Genomic DNA, 18,179 nt, shown 5'->3' on the forward strand with positions numbered 1-18,179 from the left:
TGGGTTAAACCCTCTGCCTTCGGCTTGGGTCATGATCACAGGGTCCTGGGATCAAGCCCCACATCAGGTTCTCTGCTCAGTGGGGAGTCTGCTTCCCCCTCTCTCTGCCTGCCTCTCTGCCTACTTGTAATCTCTCTCTCTCTCTCTCTGTCAAATAAATAAAGAAAATCTTAAAAAAAAAAAAAAAAAAAAAAAAAGAAAGAAAGAAACAAGAGAAGTCCCAAATACACAACCTAACCTTAGACCTAAAGGAGCTGGGAAAAGACCAGCAAATAAAGCCAAAATCTAAATCTACTACAAAGCTGTAATCAGCAACACAGCATGGTACTGGCACAAAAACAGACACATAGATCAATGGAGCAGAACAGAGAGCAGATATGGACCCTCAACTCTATGGTCAACTAATCTTCAACAAAGCAGGAAAGAATGTCCAATGGAAAGAAGACAGTGTCTTCAACAAATGGTGCTGAAAAATTAGACAGCCACATGCAGAAGAATGAAACCGGACCATTTCCTTACACCATCACAAAAATAGACTCAAAATGGATGAAAGACCTAAACGTGAGATAGGAATCTGTCAAAATCCTAGAAGAAAATATAGGCAGCAACCTTACCTCAGCTGCAACAACTTCTTGCTAGATATGTCTCCAAAGACAAGGGAAACAAATGGATAAAGATGAGGTATATATACACAGTAGTATTTTTATTCAGAAAGAATTAAATCTTATCATTTTCAACAATGTGGATAGAATTAGAGTATTATGCTAAGCAAAATAAGTAAGTCAGAGAAAGACAAATACCATATGATTTCATTCATATGTGGAATTTAAGAAATAAAAGAGATGAACACAGGAGAAGATAAGGAAAAATAAAATAAGATGAAAATTGACAGGAAGGCAAACTGTAAGAGACATTGAACTCTAGGAAACACACTGAGGGTTGCTGAAGGGGAGGTGGGTGGGGTGATGAGGTAACTGGGGGATGGGTATTAAAAAGGGAAACCGATGGAATGAGCACTGGGTATGTTATATGCAACTGATGAATCACTAAACTAATAATAATCACTAAGCCTCTGAAACTAATAAAAAAAATCTGAAATATGTAAAAACGTTTTTTTTTTTTTAGCATTTTCAAATTTATATAAAGTGAGATAATTATAAAATTATATCATGGAGATTTTAAATCAAGGAGATTTTTAAAAATCATAAAATAAAAATTAAATCAAGGAGATTTTTCTAAATAAATCACATTAGATTTAATAGTTTCTTCACTGATTCTTTGTACTGAGAAAGGGTATTTTCATTGTCCCCTTCATTCTTAAGACTAACAACAGACTTTTTGTACTCTTCAACTTCTTTCGTAGCAAGGAGCTCTTCTTTATTTACATCCAGATTTTTCTCAGCAGCTTTGATTTGGAGAAGTGTTTCCAGAATATTTTTTTCAGAGGAGCTATTGTTCCATACATACTCTTCCATGTCTGCTTCAGTCTTATCTTTCTCCCATTCTTCAGTTTTCTGAAAGGAAAAAAATGAGTTCTGAAATCTGAGAAATACGATCCAAAAACAAAGTTTTGTTTTTGTTTTAGGGAAAGAGAATCTGCAAAATGTGGAGTCCCTATGGATACTTTGTATGTGAACTTTGATTTCCCTCCCTTACAGCACTGCTATCCACCTGCACCAACTGTTTCAGGACCCCACACTCTGTAATGTGACTACTACATTACCACTCACTAACTCTACAGAATTTATCTGGCTTGCAAATTCCACTCACAAAGCAACACTATTTCCCAAAAGAGACAGAAAACTCATTTTTTGCAGCTTTCTAATCCCTAAACTCTTAACACATCAACACTTGCACATTTCTGAGGTTAATAATAAAGAGTTGAGAAAAGACTGTATTTATCTTTGTAACATGCCTGTGGGGATGACAAGGAATACCAATCATTACAATAAAATAAAAAATATAAAATACATGTGTAATACATGATTTTTAGTCCTAATGGCTTCATATATTCTGGAATTTTATTTTGTTATTATCTTTATTTTCTGTTCCTCTAAGGGAAACAATTTTTGTTACTACTTGTTTTCTCTTTTCTTTCTTTCTTTCTTTTTTTTTTTAAAAGATTTTATTTATTTATTTGATAGAGAGAGACACAGTGAGAGAGGGGAAGCAGGGGGGAGCGGGTGAGGGAAAAGCAGGCTTCCCTTGGAGCAGGGAGCCTGATACAGGGCTCAATCCCAGGACTCTGGGATCATGACCTGAGCTGAAGGCAGATGCTTAACAACTGAACCACCCAGGCTCCCCACTAACATGTTTTTTCTTACAAAAGTTACTACTATGCTATCTTAGGGAACACTGTTAGGTTTTATATTAATATAATTCAGATTTTTGATTTAGATGAAGATGTAACAATCTGTGAAAAATCAAGGAACGCAGCTGATAAATAATAAGCCCTGGTTCAATGAAGTGCTGAATGCCAGCCACATTCTTTTCAAACTAACATATTCTAACATAATATAACATATTAACAATATTTATTTCCAAAATAACATATTCTGAGCTATATACTATTATAGAATCATCCAATATTCTTAAAGCTTTTGAAGGTGGTAAACCCCGCAAATTAGAACATTTCTGAAGTATTAAAAGAAAGATTTGTAAGGCTGTCAAAATTATTTTATCTCTGAAAACTCCTCTTGAAAAAGACCCCAACTTGAGCAGACAGAGCTCCAAGTCTGTTCAGAATTAAGTGAGTACCAAGGAGTCGGTTTCCACTTCTGCCTCCCTCCTGTCCCCAACCTTACTATTCGAGTCCATGAAAAAAGAAAAAGCACAAGAGGGGTGCCTGGGTGGCTCAGTGGGTTAAAGCCTCTGCCTTCCGCTCAGGTCATGATCCCAGGGTCCTGGGGCATTAGGCTCTCTGCTCAGCAGGGAGCCTGCTTCCTCCTCTCTCTCTCTCTGTTTGCCTCTCTGCCTACTTGTGATCTCTATCAAATAAATAAAAATTTTAAAAAATCTTAAGAAACAAAAAAGGAAAAGAGAAAAAGCACAGGAAATGCATCCCTCAAAAGGTAAAGAGGAGCCCCACCAACTGCAAATAGGCCCCTGGATATGCCATGGACTCAGCTAACCCCATTTGGGTTAACTGAAGGCAAGGAAAGAGTCTCCTCCACAAAGAACCACAAGAAAAAGAAATCCTGTTTATATCCTTCAAACTAAATAACCTTTCCTTCAAGATAAACCAATAGGATGTGGAGTGTCTCCCTGACCCTCAAATTCCTTAGCCAAAGGGGCTATACTCACAACTCCCTATATACTGTTTGCCCCACCTCCCTATCCTGAATTTATAGCTGAGGAAAACATCGCAACTAACATTCTAGAAACATATTATCTGGTTGAGAATTAACTCTACACTCCTTTTTTAATCTGGCTGTGATTCACCCCATAGACTTGGCAAAGGGGCGGGGTGGGTGAATAATGTGAAACAACTTCTTGTATCCTGTGCAAATAACTTCCAACAGCCAAACTCTGAATTTTACATTAAAAAGAAAACTGACAAAATCATCCTACCCTACCTACGTTTTACTGTAATATTTGGGGAAAAAATAAATGTCAGACCCTTAAAAAAAACAAATGCCCTAAATTAAATGTATCTTTGGTCCTATCTACTCTTAGAAGTGCTTTAAATGATGAAACAGTGTCATGGTTTCTTCATAATTCTAACTTACAAATGAGTATCCTTAAGATTCCAACAAATACATTATATAAAGCACTATGTAAAACAGTCAATCTACCTCTTACTTTAAAAAAAAAATTCTAATCTACTTCATTCTTGACTGCTAGAAGACAATTAAGAAATGAATAATTTAAAAAATTATAACTTTCACTTAGTTTTATGTGGATTTTTTCACCTATTCTGAAATAGATACTTAAAGAGGTAACAAAAGTAAATTCACTGTAATCTTCATCATTTCATTTATCTTCCGCTTATGTTTGGTGTACACAATTCTAGGCTGCTTTGTCAAAGTGTTACAGTGTGCCATGCTATTGATTCTCTCGGCCCTCAGGTGGCCAGGAGACCCTGGAGCAGCGGTGCACAAGCACCCTCTTCCTTCACTGATCTCAGGAAAGACTTTTCTCTGTGTGCAGCGACACAAAAAAGGTTAGGAAATACTGCACTAAGGGATAACAAACACTTACAGGAGAAAATCATACTGTGTTAAATAGCCAGTGGTAAGTCAAAGTGACTACAATGTGTAGAAGGCATAGTTTCCTACTAATCCTACACAGACACAAAGCAGTGTTGGGCTTCAGCTGCAAGCTAAACAAAACTCATGTTTTCAACAATTCTAATAACTTTAGGATCCAAACTCTGCACAGTTGAATATAAATTCCAAGATAATGATAGTAACAATACCAATAAATTAAATACTTATATGCCACGGACCTTAAATGCTTACATACGTTAATTATTTCATATAATTCTTATTAAAACCTACTGGGTTTGATGTTAACATCTCTACAGAAAAAAAATAAAGTAATATGGAAGTTAAATAGGGGCCATAGCCACCTGGGAATGTTTCTGATTTCAGAATTTTTTACATTTTAGAAAATTAATACAGTGCATACACCATATATTTTGTTAACATTTCCAGAGAAGATCAACCACAGGACACCCTAAATCAAATACATCACCATTTTTGCAGCAACATGTATGCAGTCACACTAAATGGGATGAACAAAGGCTGTAAATGTTTTTCATCCATTCAAGTCTCATTTTGCCACCAAATAAGTTATGAAAAAACTAGCAATTTCCAAAGCTTTGGGGGTTACAGAGTTAGGGTGTGTGTGTGTGTGGTTGCTCAGGATCGCACAGGGAGGTGGTATGACACAATATTTAATATGGGCTTTGGTGTTTTACGGAACTCAGTTTACATCCTAGCTTCATCACTTACTACTGTGACAGACTTGTGTTACAGAAGAAGTGATTCCAAGGGCTGTTCTGTGAATTAAAAGAGGTAAGGAATAAAAATAAAATAAAATAGGTAAGGAATATCCATGCACTTAGAGCAACTGGCTAAGAGTAAACACTAAATAAATGCTTGCTACGAATAAAACATAGCTTATGAAGATGAATGAAAGAGAGTGGGATTCAAATCCTTGTTAGCCTACCTACAAAATGTGTTTCTATGTCAAGGGCATCACTGCCCCCATCAAACAATAAATAGAAACTTTCACTGTAAATATAAACACAAACCAAATTGTTCGAATGTTCTGCAATTATTCCCACTCACAAAATTGTATCATTATTTTTATAATGTTTAGATAAAATAGTTAAAGAAACAAGAGGTCTTTATTTCTTATCCCTGATATAAAGGTAATGTTTTTCGTGATTCTTGTAACTTCATGTCTTCTTGATAAATGCTATCACTGATTAAATTTTCCCAATTAATTGCCTATTCTTACTAAGTTATCTCCAGTTTTCCTGCAGTCTCCTTCGGATATAGGCATTTTATGTCTAATCAGATGTAGATTAGAAAACACAGACACACACACACGCACACAAAATACCATTCTTGTCAAGAAAAAGAAATTTACTTTTTTGAAGTCCTGAGTTAAATGAAAGAAAATATCTTTACAGCATCTTTAGAATGTCTCTGTTTTTCAAGCAGGAAAAGTAAAAGCTAATTATTATCAATTTATTTACTTTTTGAGGGAAATCTTTACTACTCATTAATGTATAAGCTTTCACAGATGAGTAACAACCAAATAGAGCTTGTCATTGAAGAGAGAACAGAACTAACTAAAAGAGATGCTGTTCTATAAATGATATATTAGGAAGCTATTCTAAAACATCTTAATCTTTGTCAATGATATAAAGGCAGTAATACTGTCCATACTACTTGTCACGTTAGAATATTTTTCATTTCTAAGAGGTATAAATATAAAATCCTTGGGGCACCTGGGTGACTCAGTCAGTTAAACACCCAACTCTTGATTTCAACTCAGGTGATGATCTTAGGGTCCTGGGATGGAGCCCCCAGTAGGGCTTCCTCCTCAACAGGGAGTCTACTTGGGAATCCCTCTCTTTCTGCCCCTCCCCCACTCTCACTCTTTCTCTAAAATAAATTTTAAAATCTTAAAAAAAAAAAAAAGATATCAGAGTTACAGAATCAGTGATGACTAGACGAATGTGAATTCCAGGCTGCAAGGATGTGAGAAGGATCCTTTTGAAAATCCTTAAACATTTTCTTTCCTGAGGGCATTTTCCAATTCTGTACAAGACTGGCACTTGGCAAATGCAGGATTCTTCTTGGGTATAGAGGAATACGTGAAATTTGAGCTGTTACACAGGGCTCTATAAAACAGACTGGAACTGAAGAATCCCAAACATGACTGGTTTTAGTTCTGGGGTTACTTATGGAGAAGCTGGGAAATCATAATCACACCTCTAAAAAGCAAAGTAAAATCCCCCATAATCTCAGAATGTTTAGGAGACAAAGTCGCACTAGAAGGAAGAAGTGTGTTTTAAATGCACAACCAATCACCCTTTTTTTTTTTTTTTTAATTTATTTATTTGACAGAGATCACAAGTAGGCAGAGAGGCAGGCAGAGAGAGAGAAGGGGAAACAGACTCCCTACCAAGCAGACAGCCTGATGTGGGACTTGATCACAGGACCCTGAGATCATGACCTGAGCTGAAGGCAGAGGCTTAACCCTCTGAGCCACCCAGGCACCCCCTACCCCAATCACCCTTTTAAAACATCTACCAGATTCTGTTTCAAGGTTAGAGGTTACACCAAGCTAAGCTCAAAACTTCTGAAAAGTACAAATGACTCTACAGCAGATATAGAAGTTGATTAACCAAGTTCCCAATCAAAAGCCTTGAAGGCTATGCCTAAGGAAGAGCTGGATGGGATTAATAACAGTCTAGATAGAGCAGAAGTCAGAATTAATAAATGCCAAAACAGACCAACACAAAACTACATTGCTATATATATCAGATCTGTACTATGGGATTATAACTATGAGATTCTGAAATCTTTTTATATTTTATGATATAACTCCAAGATTCCCAATGATTCTACTTAACAAGTTCCAACAAATCTTAACATATTTCTTATAGACTGAATGCTTGGGTCTCCGCCCCCCCAATGCCCACCCTAAATTCTTGTAGGAATGGAATTCCCAAATGGTGGCATTGGAGGTGGGGTCTTTGGGAGATGCATAGGTCATGAGGTGGAGCCCTCATGAATGAGATTAACACCCTTGTGAAAGAGCTTCCAGAGAAAACCCTTGCCCCTTCTGCCATGTGAGGAGACAGCAAAACGATCGCTGTTTATGAAACAGGAAGTGAGCCCTCACTAGACACCCAACCTGCCAATGCTTTGATCTTAGATATCTCAAACTTCAAAAAAACAAGAAACAAATTTCTTTTGTTTATAAACAGACCAGTCTGTGGTACTGTGTTATAGCAACCTAAATGGAATAAGATAATGTCTTATACAAATAAAAATCAAAACTTATTTTTTAAGTTTGCAATAACAAATTTTGGGAAATTTAGTCTGGATCAATTTTCTTAAATAAGTTTATTTATTTATTTATTATTTTTTAAAAGATTTTATTTATTTATTTGACAGATCACAAGCAGGCAGAGAGGCAGACAGAGAGAGAGGAGGAAGCAGGCTCCCCGCTGAGCAGAGAGCCCAATGCGGGGCTCGATCCCAGGACTCTGGGATCATGACCTGAGCCGAAGGCAGAGGCTTTAACCCACTGAGCCACCCAGGCACCCCCAATAAGTTTATTCAAAAGCCTATAATTTTCACCATCTAAAACATAATTTTTCTATAACTTCAAACTTAAAGAACTAATAGTGTTAAATTTCACAAAAATAATCTGATACCATAGACTTCCTGATGGAAGAGCACAATACTAATTACACAGTAGTTTTTAAAAAGTCAAAATAGAATCTGATGAAGCTCTAGATACAACTATCAACTTAAAAAATTATAGTATGGTGATACAATCAGCAGAATTCAAATGATGGGAAAGCCCACAGCAAACAAGAGCCCAAGGTTTCTTCAACAAATAAATTGCAATGAAAGAGCTCAACAGACAAAACTCCCTTTCGGTCTGTGACTGCTCCTGCATACTCTTTCACAAAACATTTCCTGAGAACCCACCATGTGCTAGGCAGTACGGGGAGAAGCAGGATGTCTCTAGGTACCCTGGCTAAAAATGAATGTTTTCATATCCAAGCATTTTAGAAAAAGGGTACCTATGCTTGTTCGTATTAGGCATCTGCTGATGAAATAAAAAACAGAAAAAAAAAATCCTCATTATTCAAATACAATAATAATGTAGTGGAACAAAATCCAATTTTTTAAAAAAGATTTTATTTATTTATTTGACAGACAGAGATCACAGGTAGGCAGAGGCAGGCAGAGAGAGAAGCAGGTCCCCGCCGAGCAAGGAGCCTGTTGCAGGGCTTGATCCCAGGACCCTGAGATCATGACCTAAGCCGAAGGCAGAGGTTTTAACCCACTGAGCCACCCAGGTGCCCCCAAAATCCAATTTATAAGCTAATTCTTTTCTTTTCTTTTTTTCCTAATTCTTTCTTTCTTTTTTTAGAGAGAAAGGGCACATGCTAGCAGGGGGAGGAGCAGAGGAAGAGGGACAAGCCAACTTAGTGCTATGCACGGAGCCCAACTGGGGGCTTGATCCTATGACCCTGAAATCATGACCTGAGCCAAAAATCAAGAGTCCAACACTCCATTGACTGAACCACCCAGGCACCTCTAAGTTAATCATTTTCTATGAGGCTAAATACATTTTGTTTTTGTGATTTAAAGGAGTCTATTACAGAAAATTTCAAACACATACAAAAGAGATAGCACTATATAAACTCTCACGTACTCCTCAACCAGTCTCTCCACCGCAACCCCAAAGATTTTGTTTATTTATTTGAAAGACAGCAAGAGAAAGAGCAAAAGAGATAGAGAGCATGAGTGGGGTAAGGGGCAGGGAGAGAAGCAGACTCCTGGCTGAGCAGGGAACCCAATGCAGGGCTTGATCCCAGGACTCCGGGATCATGACCTGAGCTGAAGGGAGATGCTTAACCAACTGAGCCACCCAGGTGCCCCAAGAGTTTCTTCTTTTGAAGTGTAGCTGCAATATATTAATTTTAAAGTATAAATAATATCGTCTTCAAATTACTGGGTGGCAATTAAAAATATCACTAAGCTTAAATTGATCACCATTTAGGCAGAGTTTGATTAACCTATAGACTCCTATTTTAATACTTCAACCACTAAACATTTATAATTTTAGCATTTAATTTGTATGAGTGTGTATATAATACATATACACATATCTGGGCTCTCTTTTTTCTTCCCTGCCTACAACGAGAGAACCTGTTCTGACTACAACCCTATAGGAAGCAACCTTTCATTCTACACGATCTGTTCTCCTTTCTACAAAGCCTCAATTATTCATTTGCTCAATAAATCTTTATTGCACAACTACCCTGCCAGGCACACACTGTGCTGTCCTGCAATTGCCAGTCTAGTAGGAAACCTGGAGTTGAGTTGGAGCCAATCAAATGGAAGACTGCAACCCCAGCAGAGAAAAGAGCATCCAGAAAGACCTGGAGATAGCAAAGACCTCAGTATAATCACGGAACTGAATGGAGGCCAAGGTGAGGAAAGCAGCATGGGATGAATATAGCTATTAGAATACTTACTTTAGAATACTTACTACGTATGTCAGCACCATACATACAATAATTCACTTAACTTCCACAACAACCCTATGAGGTAGTACTATTACTATCTGCTTTATAGACCAAAAACTGAAGCCCAGACCCATTAAATAATTTGCCAAATCATACTGCTTTTTAGTGGCAGAACAACATATTCCAAGGAACACAGATACACTGTAAAAAAGAATATAAAGAACAAAAGAATAATTTAATTGCATCTATCACCTTTTTGTCCTCTTGTAAGCATAAATTCAATACAAAGAAAAACACTGCATTCCATGCATTGGTCAGTGTATTCTGATGTAACAGAAGGCAAAGAAATAGCTGTTCCACTGAACACACAAAGTTGTCACCTTTTACCATCTTAATTACAGCTCCCTTTGCCTAGAACATGAATCACAGTAATATTCCACTTCTCATGATTATAAGTAAGGCATTGTGCTACATGAGGAAAAAACAGTTTAAGCATTAGAAGAAAATTCAAGTTATTTGAAAATCATAAAAAATAAGAAGAGGTAAATATCCATAGTGGATTTTTTAAAAAAAGAAAGACTACTGCCAATTCTTTCAGTTACCATGGCCAAATGTTTAACTGAGTATGTCAAGGAACTCGATTTAATTCAGATTGGTTTTTTAAAAATTTACTGAATGCTATTTTGTCAGACATTGTACTCGGGGTTGGGAATGCAACAATAAATGAAAGATACGTCCTTCTCCTCAGTAATCTCACAGTCTAACAGGGTCAGTCAGACAATTACCATAGAAGCAATAAGAAGAATGCTAACAGGAGGAGGAGGAAAGGATACACTGATAACTTCTAGGACGGGCTACATCTGAAGTGTATTAAAAGATTCATATGAATCGGCAAGGCTGATCAATTTGAAAAAAAAATCATAAGCAGAAAGAACAGCATATGTAAAGTTATAAAAGAACACATTATGTTCATTACGGCTGAGATACAGAATACATAGCTTATATTTCCTGAGAACTGGTAATGAGGTGGCAAACTGTTGTGGACAGGCTATGTAGGTTAGATTTTATCCTGGGTAATAGGGAACCACTCACTGAAGGACTTTATAAAGCAATATGACACAACAGATTTGCTTTTTAGAAACAATTACTTTAACAGAAATCCAGCAGATAGACGGGATGGGAAAATCAATAAGGCTATTATAGTTAAAAGATGATGAAGACTCAGAGTGGTAGCAGTAGGCAACAGGAAGAGAAAATATTTTTAAAGGATGTAATATGATGTTTTCCCTGACAGCAAAGAGAAGTGTCACCTTAATTGTGCCATCATCCAAGAATACAGAACAGCTGCCTATTGCCTAACACATCAAGTCAAAAAAGTCTGTATCATGGACAAATTTTTTTGCCCTTCTTCTTTTTTTTTTTTAATGATCTTATTTATTTATTTGAGAGAGAGAGCAAGTAAGAGAGAGCATGAGAGGGTAGATGGTCAGAGGAAGAAGCGGACTCCCTGTGGAGCTGGGAGCCCAATGCGGGACTCAATCCTGGGACTCCAGGATCATGACCTGAGCTGAAGGCGGTCACTCAACTAACTGATACTAGACACATATACAAAAACCATCTTAAAAGAGATATACCAGCCTTCTGTGTAGTTTCTTTATTAAGAAGACTCAAAGATTGGGGAAATTATTCACAATCAGAACTTATATCAGACTCCTCTGTGGAGACTTTAAAATGAAACCTTCCTGAGTTTCACCACTAGAGATGTTAATTATGTAGAGTTCATGGATCCGTCATTTAAAAAAAGCTTCCCAGGTGAGTCTAATGCAACCCCTACCTGAAAACAGGTTAGGGGGATAAATTTTCTTTCTTTTTTCTTTTTTTAAAAAGATTTTATTTATTTGAGAGAAAGAGCACAAGCAGGGGGAGAGGCCAAGGGAGAGGAAAGGTAGGCTCGCCCCTGAGCAGGGCGCCTAATAGAGGGCTTTCCATCCCAGGACACTGGGATCATGACCTGAGCTGAAGCCAGAAGCTTAACCAACTGAGCCACCCAGGTGCCCTGGAAATAAATTTTCAACTGTCAATTGTTCAGTTTGAGAACATAGTAAGCTAGCAGCTAAAGTGCAGATTTGATTTCATCTCTTATTTTTTTTTTTAATTTTTTTTTTAAAGATTTTATTTATTTGTCAGAGAGAGAGGGAGAGAGAGCGAGTACAGGCGGACAGAATGGCAGGCAGAGGCAGAGGGAGAAGCAGGCTCCCTGCCGAGCAAGGAGCCCGATGCGGGACTCGATCCCAGGACGCTGGGATCATGACCTGAGCCGAAGGCAGCTGCGTAACCAACTGAGCCACCCAGGCGTCCCAAGATTTCATCTCTTATTTAATAGTCTGTTTTAATGGAAGTCAAAGTTGAATAACACTAAATATGATACCATGGGAAGAATATGAACTTTGAAGCTGCAGTTCAAGTCTCGAGTCCCTCAGCCAACAAACTCTGTAAACTTGAGAAAAACTATGTATCTCTCTAAATCTTGATTTCTCAATTTATATCATGAAGAGGTTGTAACAGATAAATCTGATTCCTGATCTTCAACGTCAGTACTAATTTAAAATGGATGGACACACTAAACACTATTGTGTTCAGAAAAAAGACACCATTTTAAAGCACTTTTTAAAAATGGAGCTCCTCAGAGCACCTGGGCAGCTCAATCAGATAAGCGTCTGCCTACGGCTCAAGTCATGATCCCAGGATCCTCGTATGGAGACCGGCATGCGGCTCCCTGCTCAGCGGGAAACTGCTTCTCCCTCTCTCCCCTGCTCATCATGCTCATCCCTCACTATTTCTCTATGTCAAATAAATAAATAAAATCTTAAAAAAAAAAAAAATGGAGCTCCTCTCTCACTCCTCATCCCCTTTTTGGTTTCCTTTTTATTTTTATCCAGGGTGATCATTTGGAAAGCAAAGGTAAAAAAGAAAGAGACACAGGTGACTCCTGGAGCAAGACTAAAAATTTCTTTTAAAACGAAAGCCAAGGGGAGCCTAGGTGGCTCAGTCAGTTAAGTGTCGAACTCTTGATTTTGGCTCAGGTCATGATCTCAGGACTGTGCTACCAAGCCCCACATCTGGCTGGGTGCTAGATTTGGAGCCTGCTTAAGATTCTTTCTTTCCTAGAATGAATGAAACAAGATGGGATTGGGAGGGAGGCAAACCATAAGTGACTCTTAATCTCACAAAACAAACTGAAGGTTGCTGGGGGGAGGGGGTTTCCGAAAGGGGGGTGGGGTTATGGACATTGGGGAGGGTATGTGCTATGGTGAGTGCTGTGAAGTGTGTAAACCTGGCGATTCACAGACCTGTACCCCTGGGGATAAAAATACATTATATGTTTATAAAAAAGAAAAAGAAAAAAAAAAAGATTCTTTCTCTCCTCTCTACTCCCTCTCTAAAAATAACAATAACAATAACAAAAATAAAAATAAATTAAATAAAGGCCAGATGTGCTATTTGCCTGGAATCAAGGAAAAGGTAGCAAGTAAGCACTCTTTATTGTTACTGCTCTACTACAAATGCTCAGACTCATCATGGGAATCCAATTAATGTATTTAGTTATTTTTTTCTTTAATAAACACTGTAATATTAGTTTATGCATAATTAGATTACTCAGAAGTTTATGCATAAATACATTTCACATTGAAAAGATGTACCCTGTTACAGCAGCCATTATTTTTCTATAATACAGAGGATACTACCATAGTCAAATATAAATTAGCATCAGGAAATAAACTCATAGAAGCAAATGTTTGTGGAAAACTTCCAAAACAATAAGGAATTAAGAATACTTTGTAAATATTTGAGAAAACATAATCAAATGAAAAGCAAACCTAATCTACACATAAATCATACACCCATGAAAATTAAGTATCTCAAACTGTTGCAAAGATATTTTTTATAAACTGGGCACAATTATGATTGCTGATTATTAACAATTTTATCAATAGATCATTAAGCTAGAACAGTAAGCTAATCATTGCTAAGATCTAACAAGTATGCTACGTTTTTACTAAAAAGGAAGTTTGATACTTTGTCACCTTACTTTTGAAGACTTCTACTTCAAAAGGCTATGGAAATCGGCACCTGGATGGCTCAGTGGGTTAAAGCCTCTGCCTTCGGCTCAGGTCATGATCCCAGGGTCCTGGGATCAAGCCCTGCATTGGGTTCTCTGCTCCGCAGGGAGCCTGCTTCTTCCTCTCTCTCTCTGCCTGCCTCTCTGCCTACTTGTGATCTCTGCCTGTCAAATAAATAAATAAAATCTTTAAAAAAAAAAAAAGGTCTATGGAAATCTAAAAGAATGGACAACTATTATTAAACATTCAGTGTTCTTATATAGCACTGACCTAGATACTATGAAGAACAAAATACAGTAAGGTTGGATATATGCTAATGAGGACCTTATGATCAGTCAGAAAGACAAAACATACATGGAATAACAAAAACACACATGGGAAACAGTCAACTGTTTCCAGTCATACATGGCACAACTGTCTGTGGTCAAGGGCCCTATGAACCAATATAGATGAGACAGTATAACTTGCTATTTATGTGAGATAGGAGTTACGCAAAGAATAAAAGGCTCAAATTCATCTGTTGAATTAATATCCAAAATATATGAAGAACTCATAACAACTCAAGCAGAAAAACAATTTGAGAATGAGAAGATCTAAATACCCACTTTTCCAAAGACATACAGATGGCCTAAAAGACACATGAAAAGATGTTCCACATCAGTCACCAGTGAAATGCAAATCAAAAGGACAATGAAAGACAATGAAAGAACACTTCACACCGGTTACAATGGTTATTCTCAAAAAGACAAGAAATAACAAGTATTGATAAAGATAGGGAGAAAACTGCTGGTGGGAATGTAAATTGGTACAGCCACTGTGGAAAACAGTACAGAAGTTCCTCAAGAAATTAAAAATATAACTATCACAAGATCAAGCAACTCCACTTCTGGGTATACATCCAAAGAAAAGGAACATTAACTTGAAAAAATACCTGCACCCTCAAGTTCACTGCAACATTATTTACAATAGCCAAGACATGGAAACAATCTCTGTGTCCAATGATGGATAAACCGATAAAGAGTTAAGTGTGTATGTATGCAAGCATACATACATATACACTATGGACTATTATTCAGCCAAAAAAAGGAACTCCTACCATCTGTGACAACATGAATGGCTCTTGAAGGCATTAAGCTAAGTGAAAAAAAGTCAGAGAAAGATATATAACATATGATCTTATTTATGTGTGGAATCTAAAACACCTCAACGTATAGCAACAGAACAAATTGGTGGCTGCTAGAAGCTAGGGTTGAGCAAAGTGAGTGAAGATGGTTAATAGGTACAAACTTCCAGTTAGAAAGCAAATCATGGGGATGTCATGTACACCATGGTGACTACAGTTAATAATACTGTACTGCATATTTGAAAGTTACTAAGAGTAAATTTCAAAAGTTCTCATCACAAGAAAAAAACATTTGTAACTATATGCAGTGATGAGTGGATGAATGTTAACTAGACATAATGTGATCATTTCATAACATATGTTATGGAAGCATTACACTTTACCACCTGAAACAAATATAATATTATACATCAATTATATCATAAAAAATAGGCTCAAAGCAGGTATCAACTGAAGTGTTGAAGGATATACAATAAGTAGAAAAAATTAAAAATTAAATAGTAACCTATACAACATCGTAAACTATATAACAACACTTTTGTAATATTTACTACTAAACCTTGTTTCTACTAGTGTTCCTCAATGGAAAAGACAAAGTCTTCCTCCTTATATATTAAACCCCATATGCAACAACACCAAGCAAGTAATAGGCAACCAGTAAACTTTTACCCCATCAATCAATAAACAGTTCATTTTAATGAAAGCACACCTGACATTTGCTATACGGATGGTTTACTATTTCATAAACATTAAAAAAGTGAAAGGGGTACTTTCTTAAACAACTAGTAAAATGCTACCTCAGCTCAATTTTGCCCTCTGGATACAATTTTACACTCTGTAAATAAGCCATACAACCTGTTCACAACCTGGCTCTGACTTGTTTTCCTGGTCTCAACTCCTTACCTCTGCCCTATCAGCCTTACACCCCGGCCACACCCAACTTCCGCCGGCTCTCTACATCCACAAGGCCAGAGTCCTTCACCCACTGCTCTACTGCATCTTCCTATTTATCTTCCAAAACCAGTCACCAGTTCTTGTGAAGCTTCCAGGGAGAATTAATACTCATCAGTGGCTCTCACAACACCGTGTTCCTACCTCCGTTACTGAGTGAAACAGACTACGTTATAACTTACTGATTCTCTCCAGAAATAAAGGTACCTAAAGGCAGAGCTCTTTCACTTTCATAGTATGAGCAATACCTAGCACTGTACATGGTACACAAGACAAAATTACTGCTGAATGCAGGAAAGAGTACACAACATTACAAACATCATTCAAGAGTTCTTTACTGGGGCGCCTGGGTGGTTCAGTGGGTTAAGCCACTGCCTTCGGCTCAGGTCATGATCTCAGGGTCCTGTGATCGAGTCCCGCATCGGGCTCTCTGCACAGCAGGGAGCCTGCTTCCCTCTCTCTTTCTGGCTGCCTCTCCATCTACTTGTGATTTCTCTCTGTCAAATTAATAAATAAAATCTTTAAAAAAAAAAAAAAAGAGTTCTTTACTATCACCTGGAAATATACGTGCATTCCATGTATTCCACACATCATAAGGAACTCACAGACCAAACATTAAATGGTGATGATGGAGCTGCAAAAGGACTCTTCATTATCAGATACGTCTGCGATAAGGTCTGCTTTAAAAATGAACTTTTTTTTTTTAACGATTTTATTATTTGAGATAGAGAGAAAGGGAGAAGCAGGATCTCCACAGAGCAGGGAGCCTAACATGGGGCTCAATCCCAGGATCCTGGGATCATGACCTGAGCTGAAAAGAGATGCTTAACCAATTGAGCCACCCCACTGCCCCTGAACTTCTTACTTTGACATGAACTCTTTACTTCAAAAATGAACTCTGAGGGGCGCCTGGGTGGCTCAGCGGGTTAAAGCCTCTGCCTTCGGCTCAGGTCATGATCCCAGGGTCCTGGGGTCGAGCCCCACATTGGGCTCTCTGCTCAGTGGGAAGCCTGCTTCCTCCTCTCTCTCTCTCTGCCTGTCTCTCTGCCTGCTTGTGATCTTTCTCTGTTAAATAAATAAATAAAATCTTAAAAAAAAAAAAATGAACTCTGAGTCTGAAATTACCCGACTCAGAAGTTTGTTATGTGCCTTTCCAGAACCAATTTAGTATAAAGCTAGATGTATTTTTGACTAGCAATAAGACTATCATGGAATCCACATAAGACAGTTGAAAATTCAAATTTAAAAAAGGAACTATTAGTAATTAAATATCAAATTATTCAAGAATCCTTGGAATTTGATTTCAGATCTCTATAAAGTAAGTGTTTTTTTTCTTCCCCCAGTGTCTATCTTTTGTGCAAATCATTTTACAAAATGTTTCATCTGATCATTTCTTAACCAAATTACTTGTGGAAGCTTTAAAGAATATCATGGCACGAAGTTAAAATCTAGGAAGTTTTGTTATTATCAGCATGTCAGAATGCTGAGAAGGATACCTGTTCTAAAAATTCAAATACAACAGGGTACAGATCTGATTACCTATATAAAGTCTCTGTCAAGTTAAATGGGAATAAATTAATTTGAAATCCAAAGACAAATCTTTCTTCCTTTTAGTATTAACAATAATGTTAATAGCCACCATTTACTGAGAGCCTGCTACCTGCCAGACATTTCATGCAAATTCTACCCGAAAACACTTAGAAGAAAAGTGAACCTAGGAGGCCAAATAGCTGGCCAAAGCTACATAGGAAGTAATGGAATTCAAATCCAGGTCAATCAGGTTCCAAAGGATAAAAGTTAATTCACTCCTATGCTAACAACATGTCATACTGAAAGACTGAAACAAATTTCTACAACTCTCTTTCCTTCTTTGAACTGCGGAAGGATAAATGGTCTAAAGCATGTCTCATCACCTCCTAGCACTGCCATAACCATTCTTTAACTCACTGCTTGAAGTCTACGGTATGTGAAATCTATGCTTTTCAACATTTACTTTGATACTTCCAAAGTTAAACTGTTTGAATAGCATACAGTAGTAAATTTCTTTATCCTCAAGTCTAGATGAACACGTTGTCATAGAAGTTTCCGAACTGTGTGCTACATAAAATCAACTACTTTCCCCTCAACACTTAGAGGTAACCTCCACAAAAAGGTTAAAAAGCCAGAAAATTAAGAGCAGCTTACTTTTAGGTATTAAAGACTCCGAAACTAGTTAAAAAGAAATGGATTAAAAGGGGGTTCTCTAAATATT

The 18,179-nt window shown here is 37.3% G+C and overlaps 1 protein-coding gene across 1 annotated transcript in view; it reads right to left on the reverse strand.

The window, feature by feature from the left end:
* Nucleotides 1–1,230: 1,230 nt before the first annotated feature.
* The window catches only part of LOC309868534 (small ribosomal subunit protein mS35-like), a 46,893-nt gene continuing 29,944 nt past the window's right edge, over nucleotides 1,231–18,179 (reverse strand). Inside the window, exon 6 of the mRNA XM_082738454.1 lies at nucleotides 1,231–1,514. Within this exon, the coding sequence (XP_082594580.1) occupies nucleotides 1,382–1,514 (133 nt within the window). The 3' untranslated portion in view covers nucleotides 1,231–1,381. The remainder of the gene's footprint in view (nucleotides 1,515–18,179) is intronic.

The sequence above is a fragment of the Mustela nivalis genome (genome assembly GCF_964662115.1).
Source record: "Mustela nivalis genome assembly, chromosome: 7".
Taxonomy (NCBI): Eukaryota; Metazoa; Chordata; class Mammalia; order Carnivora; family Mustelidae; genus Mustela; species Mustela nivalis.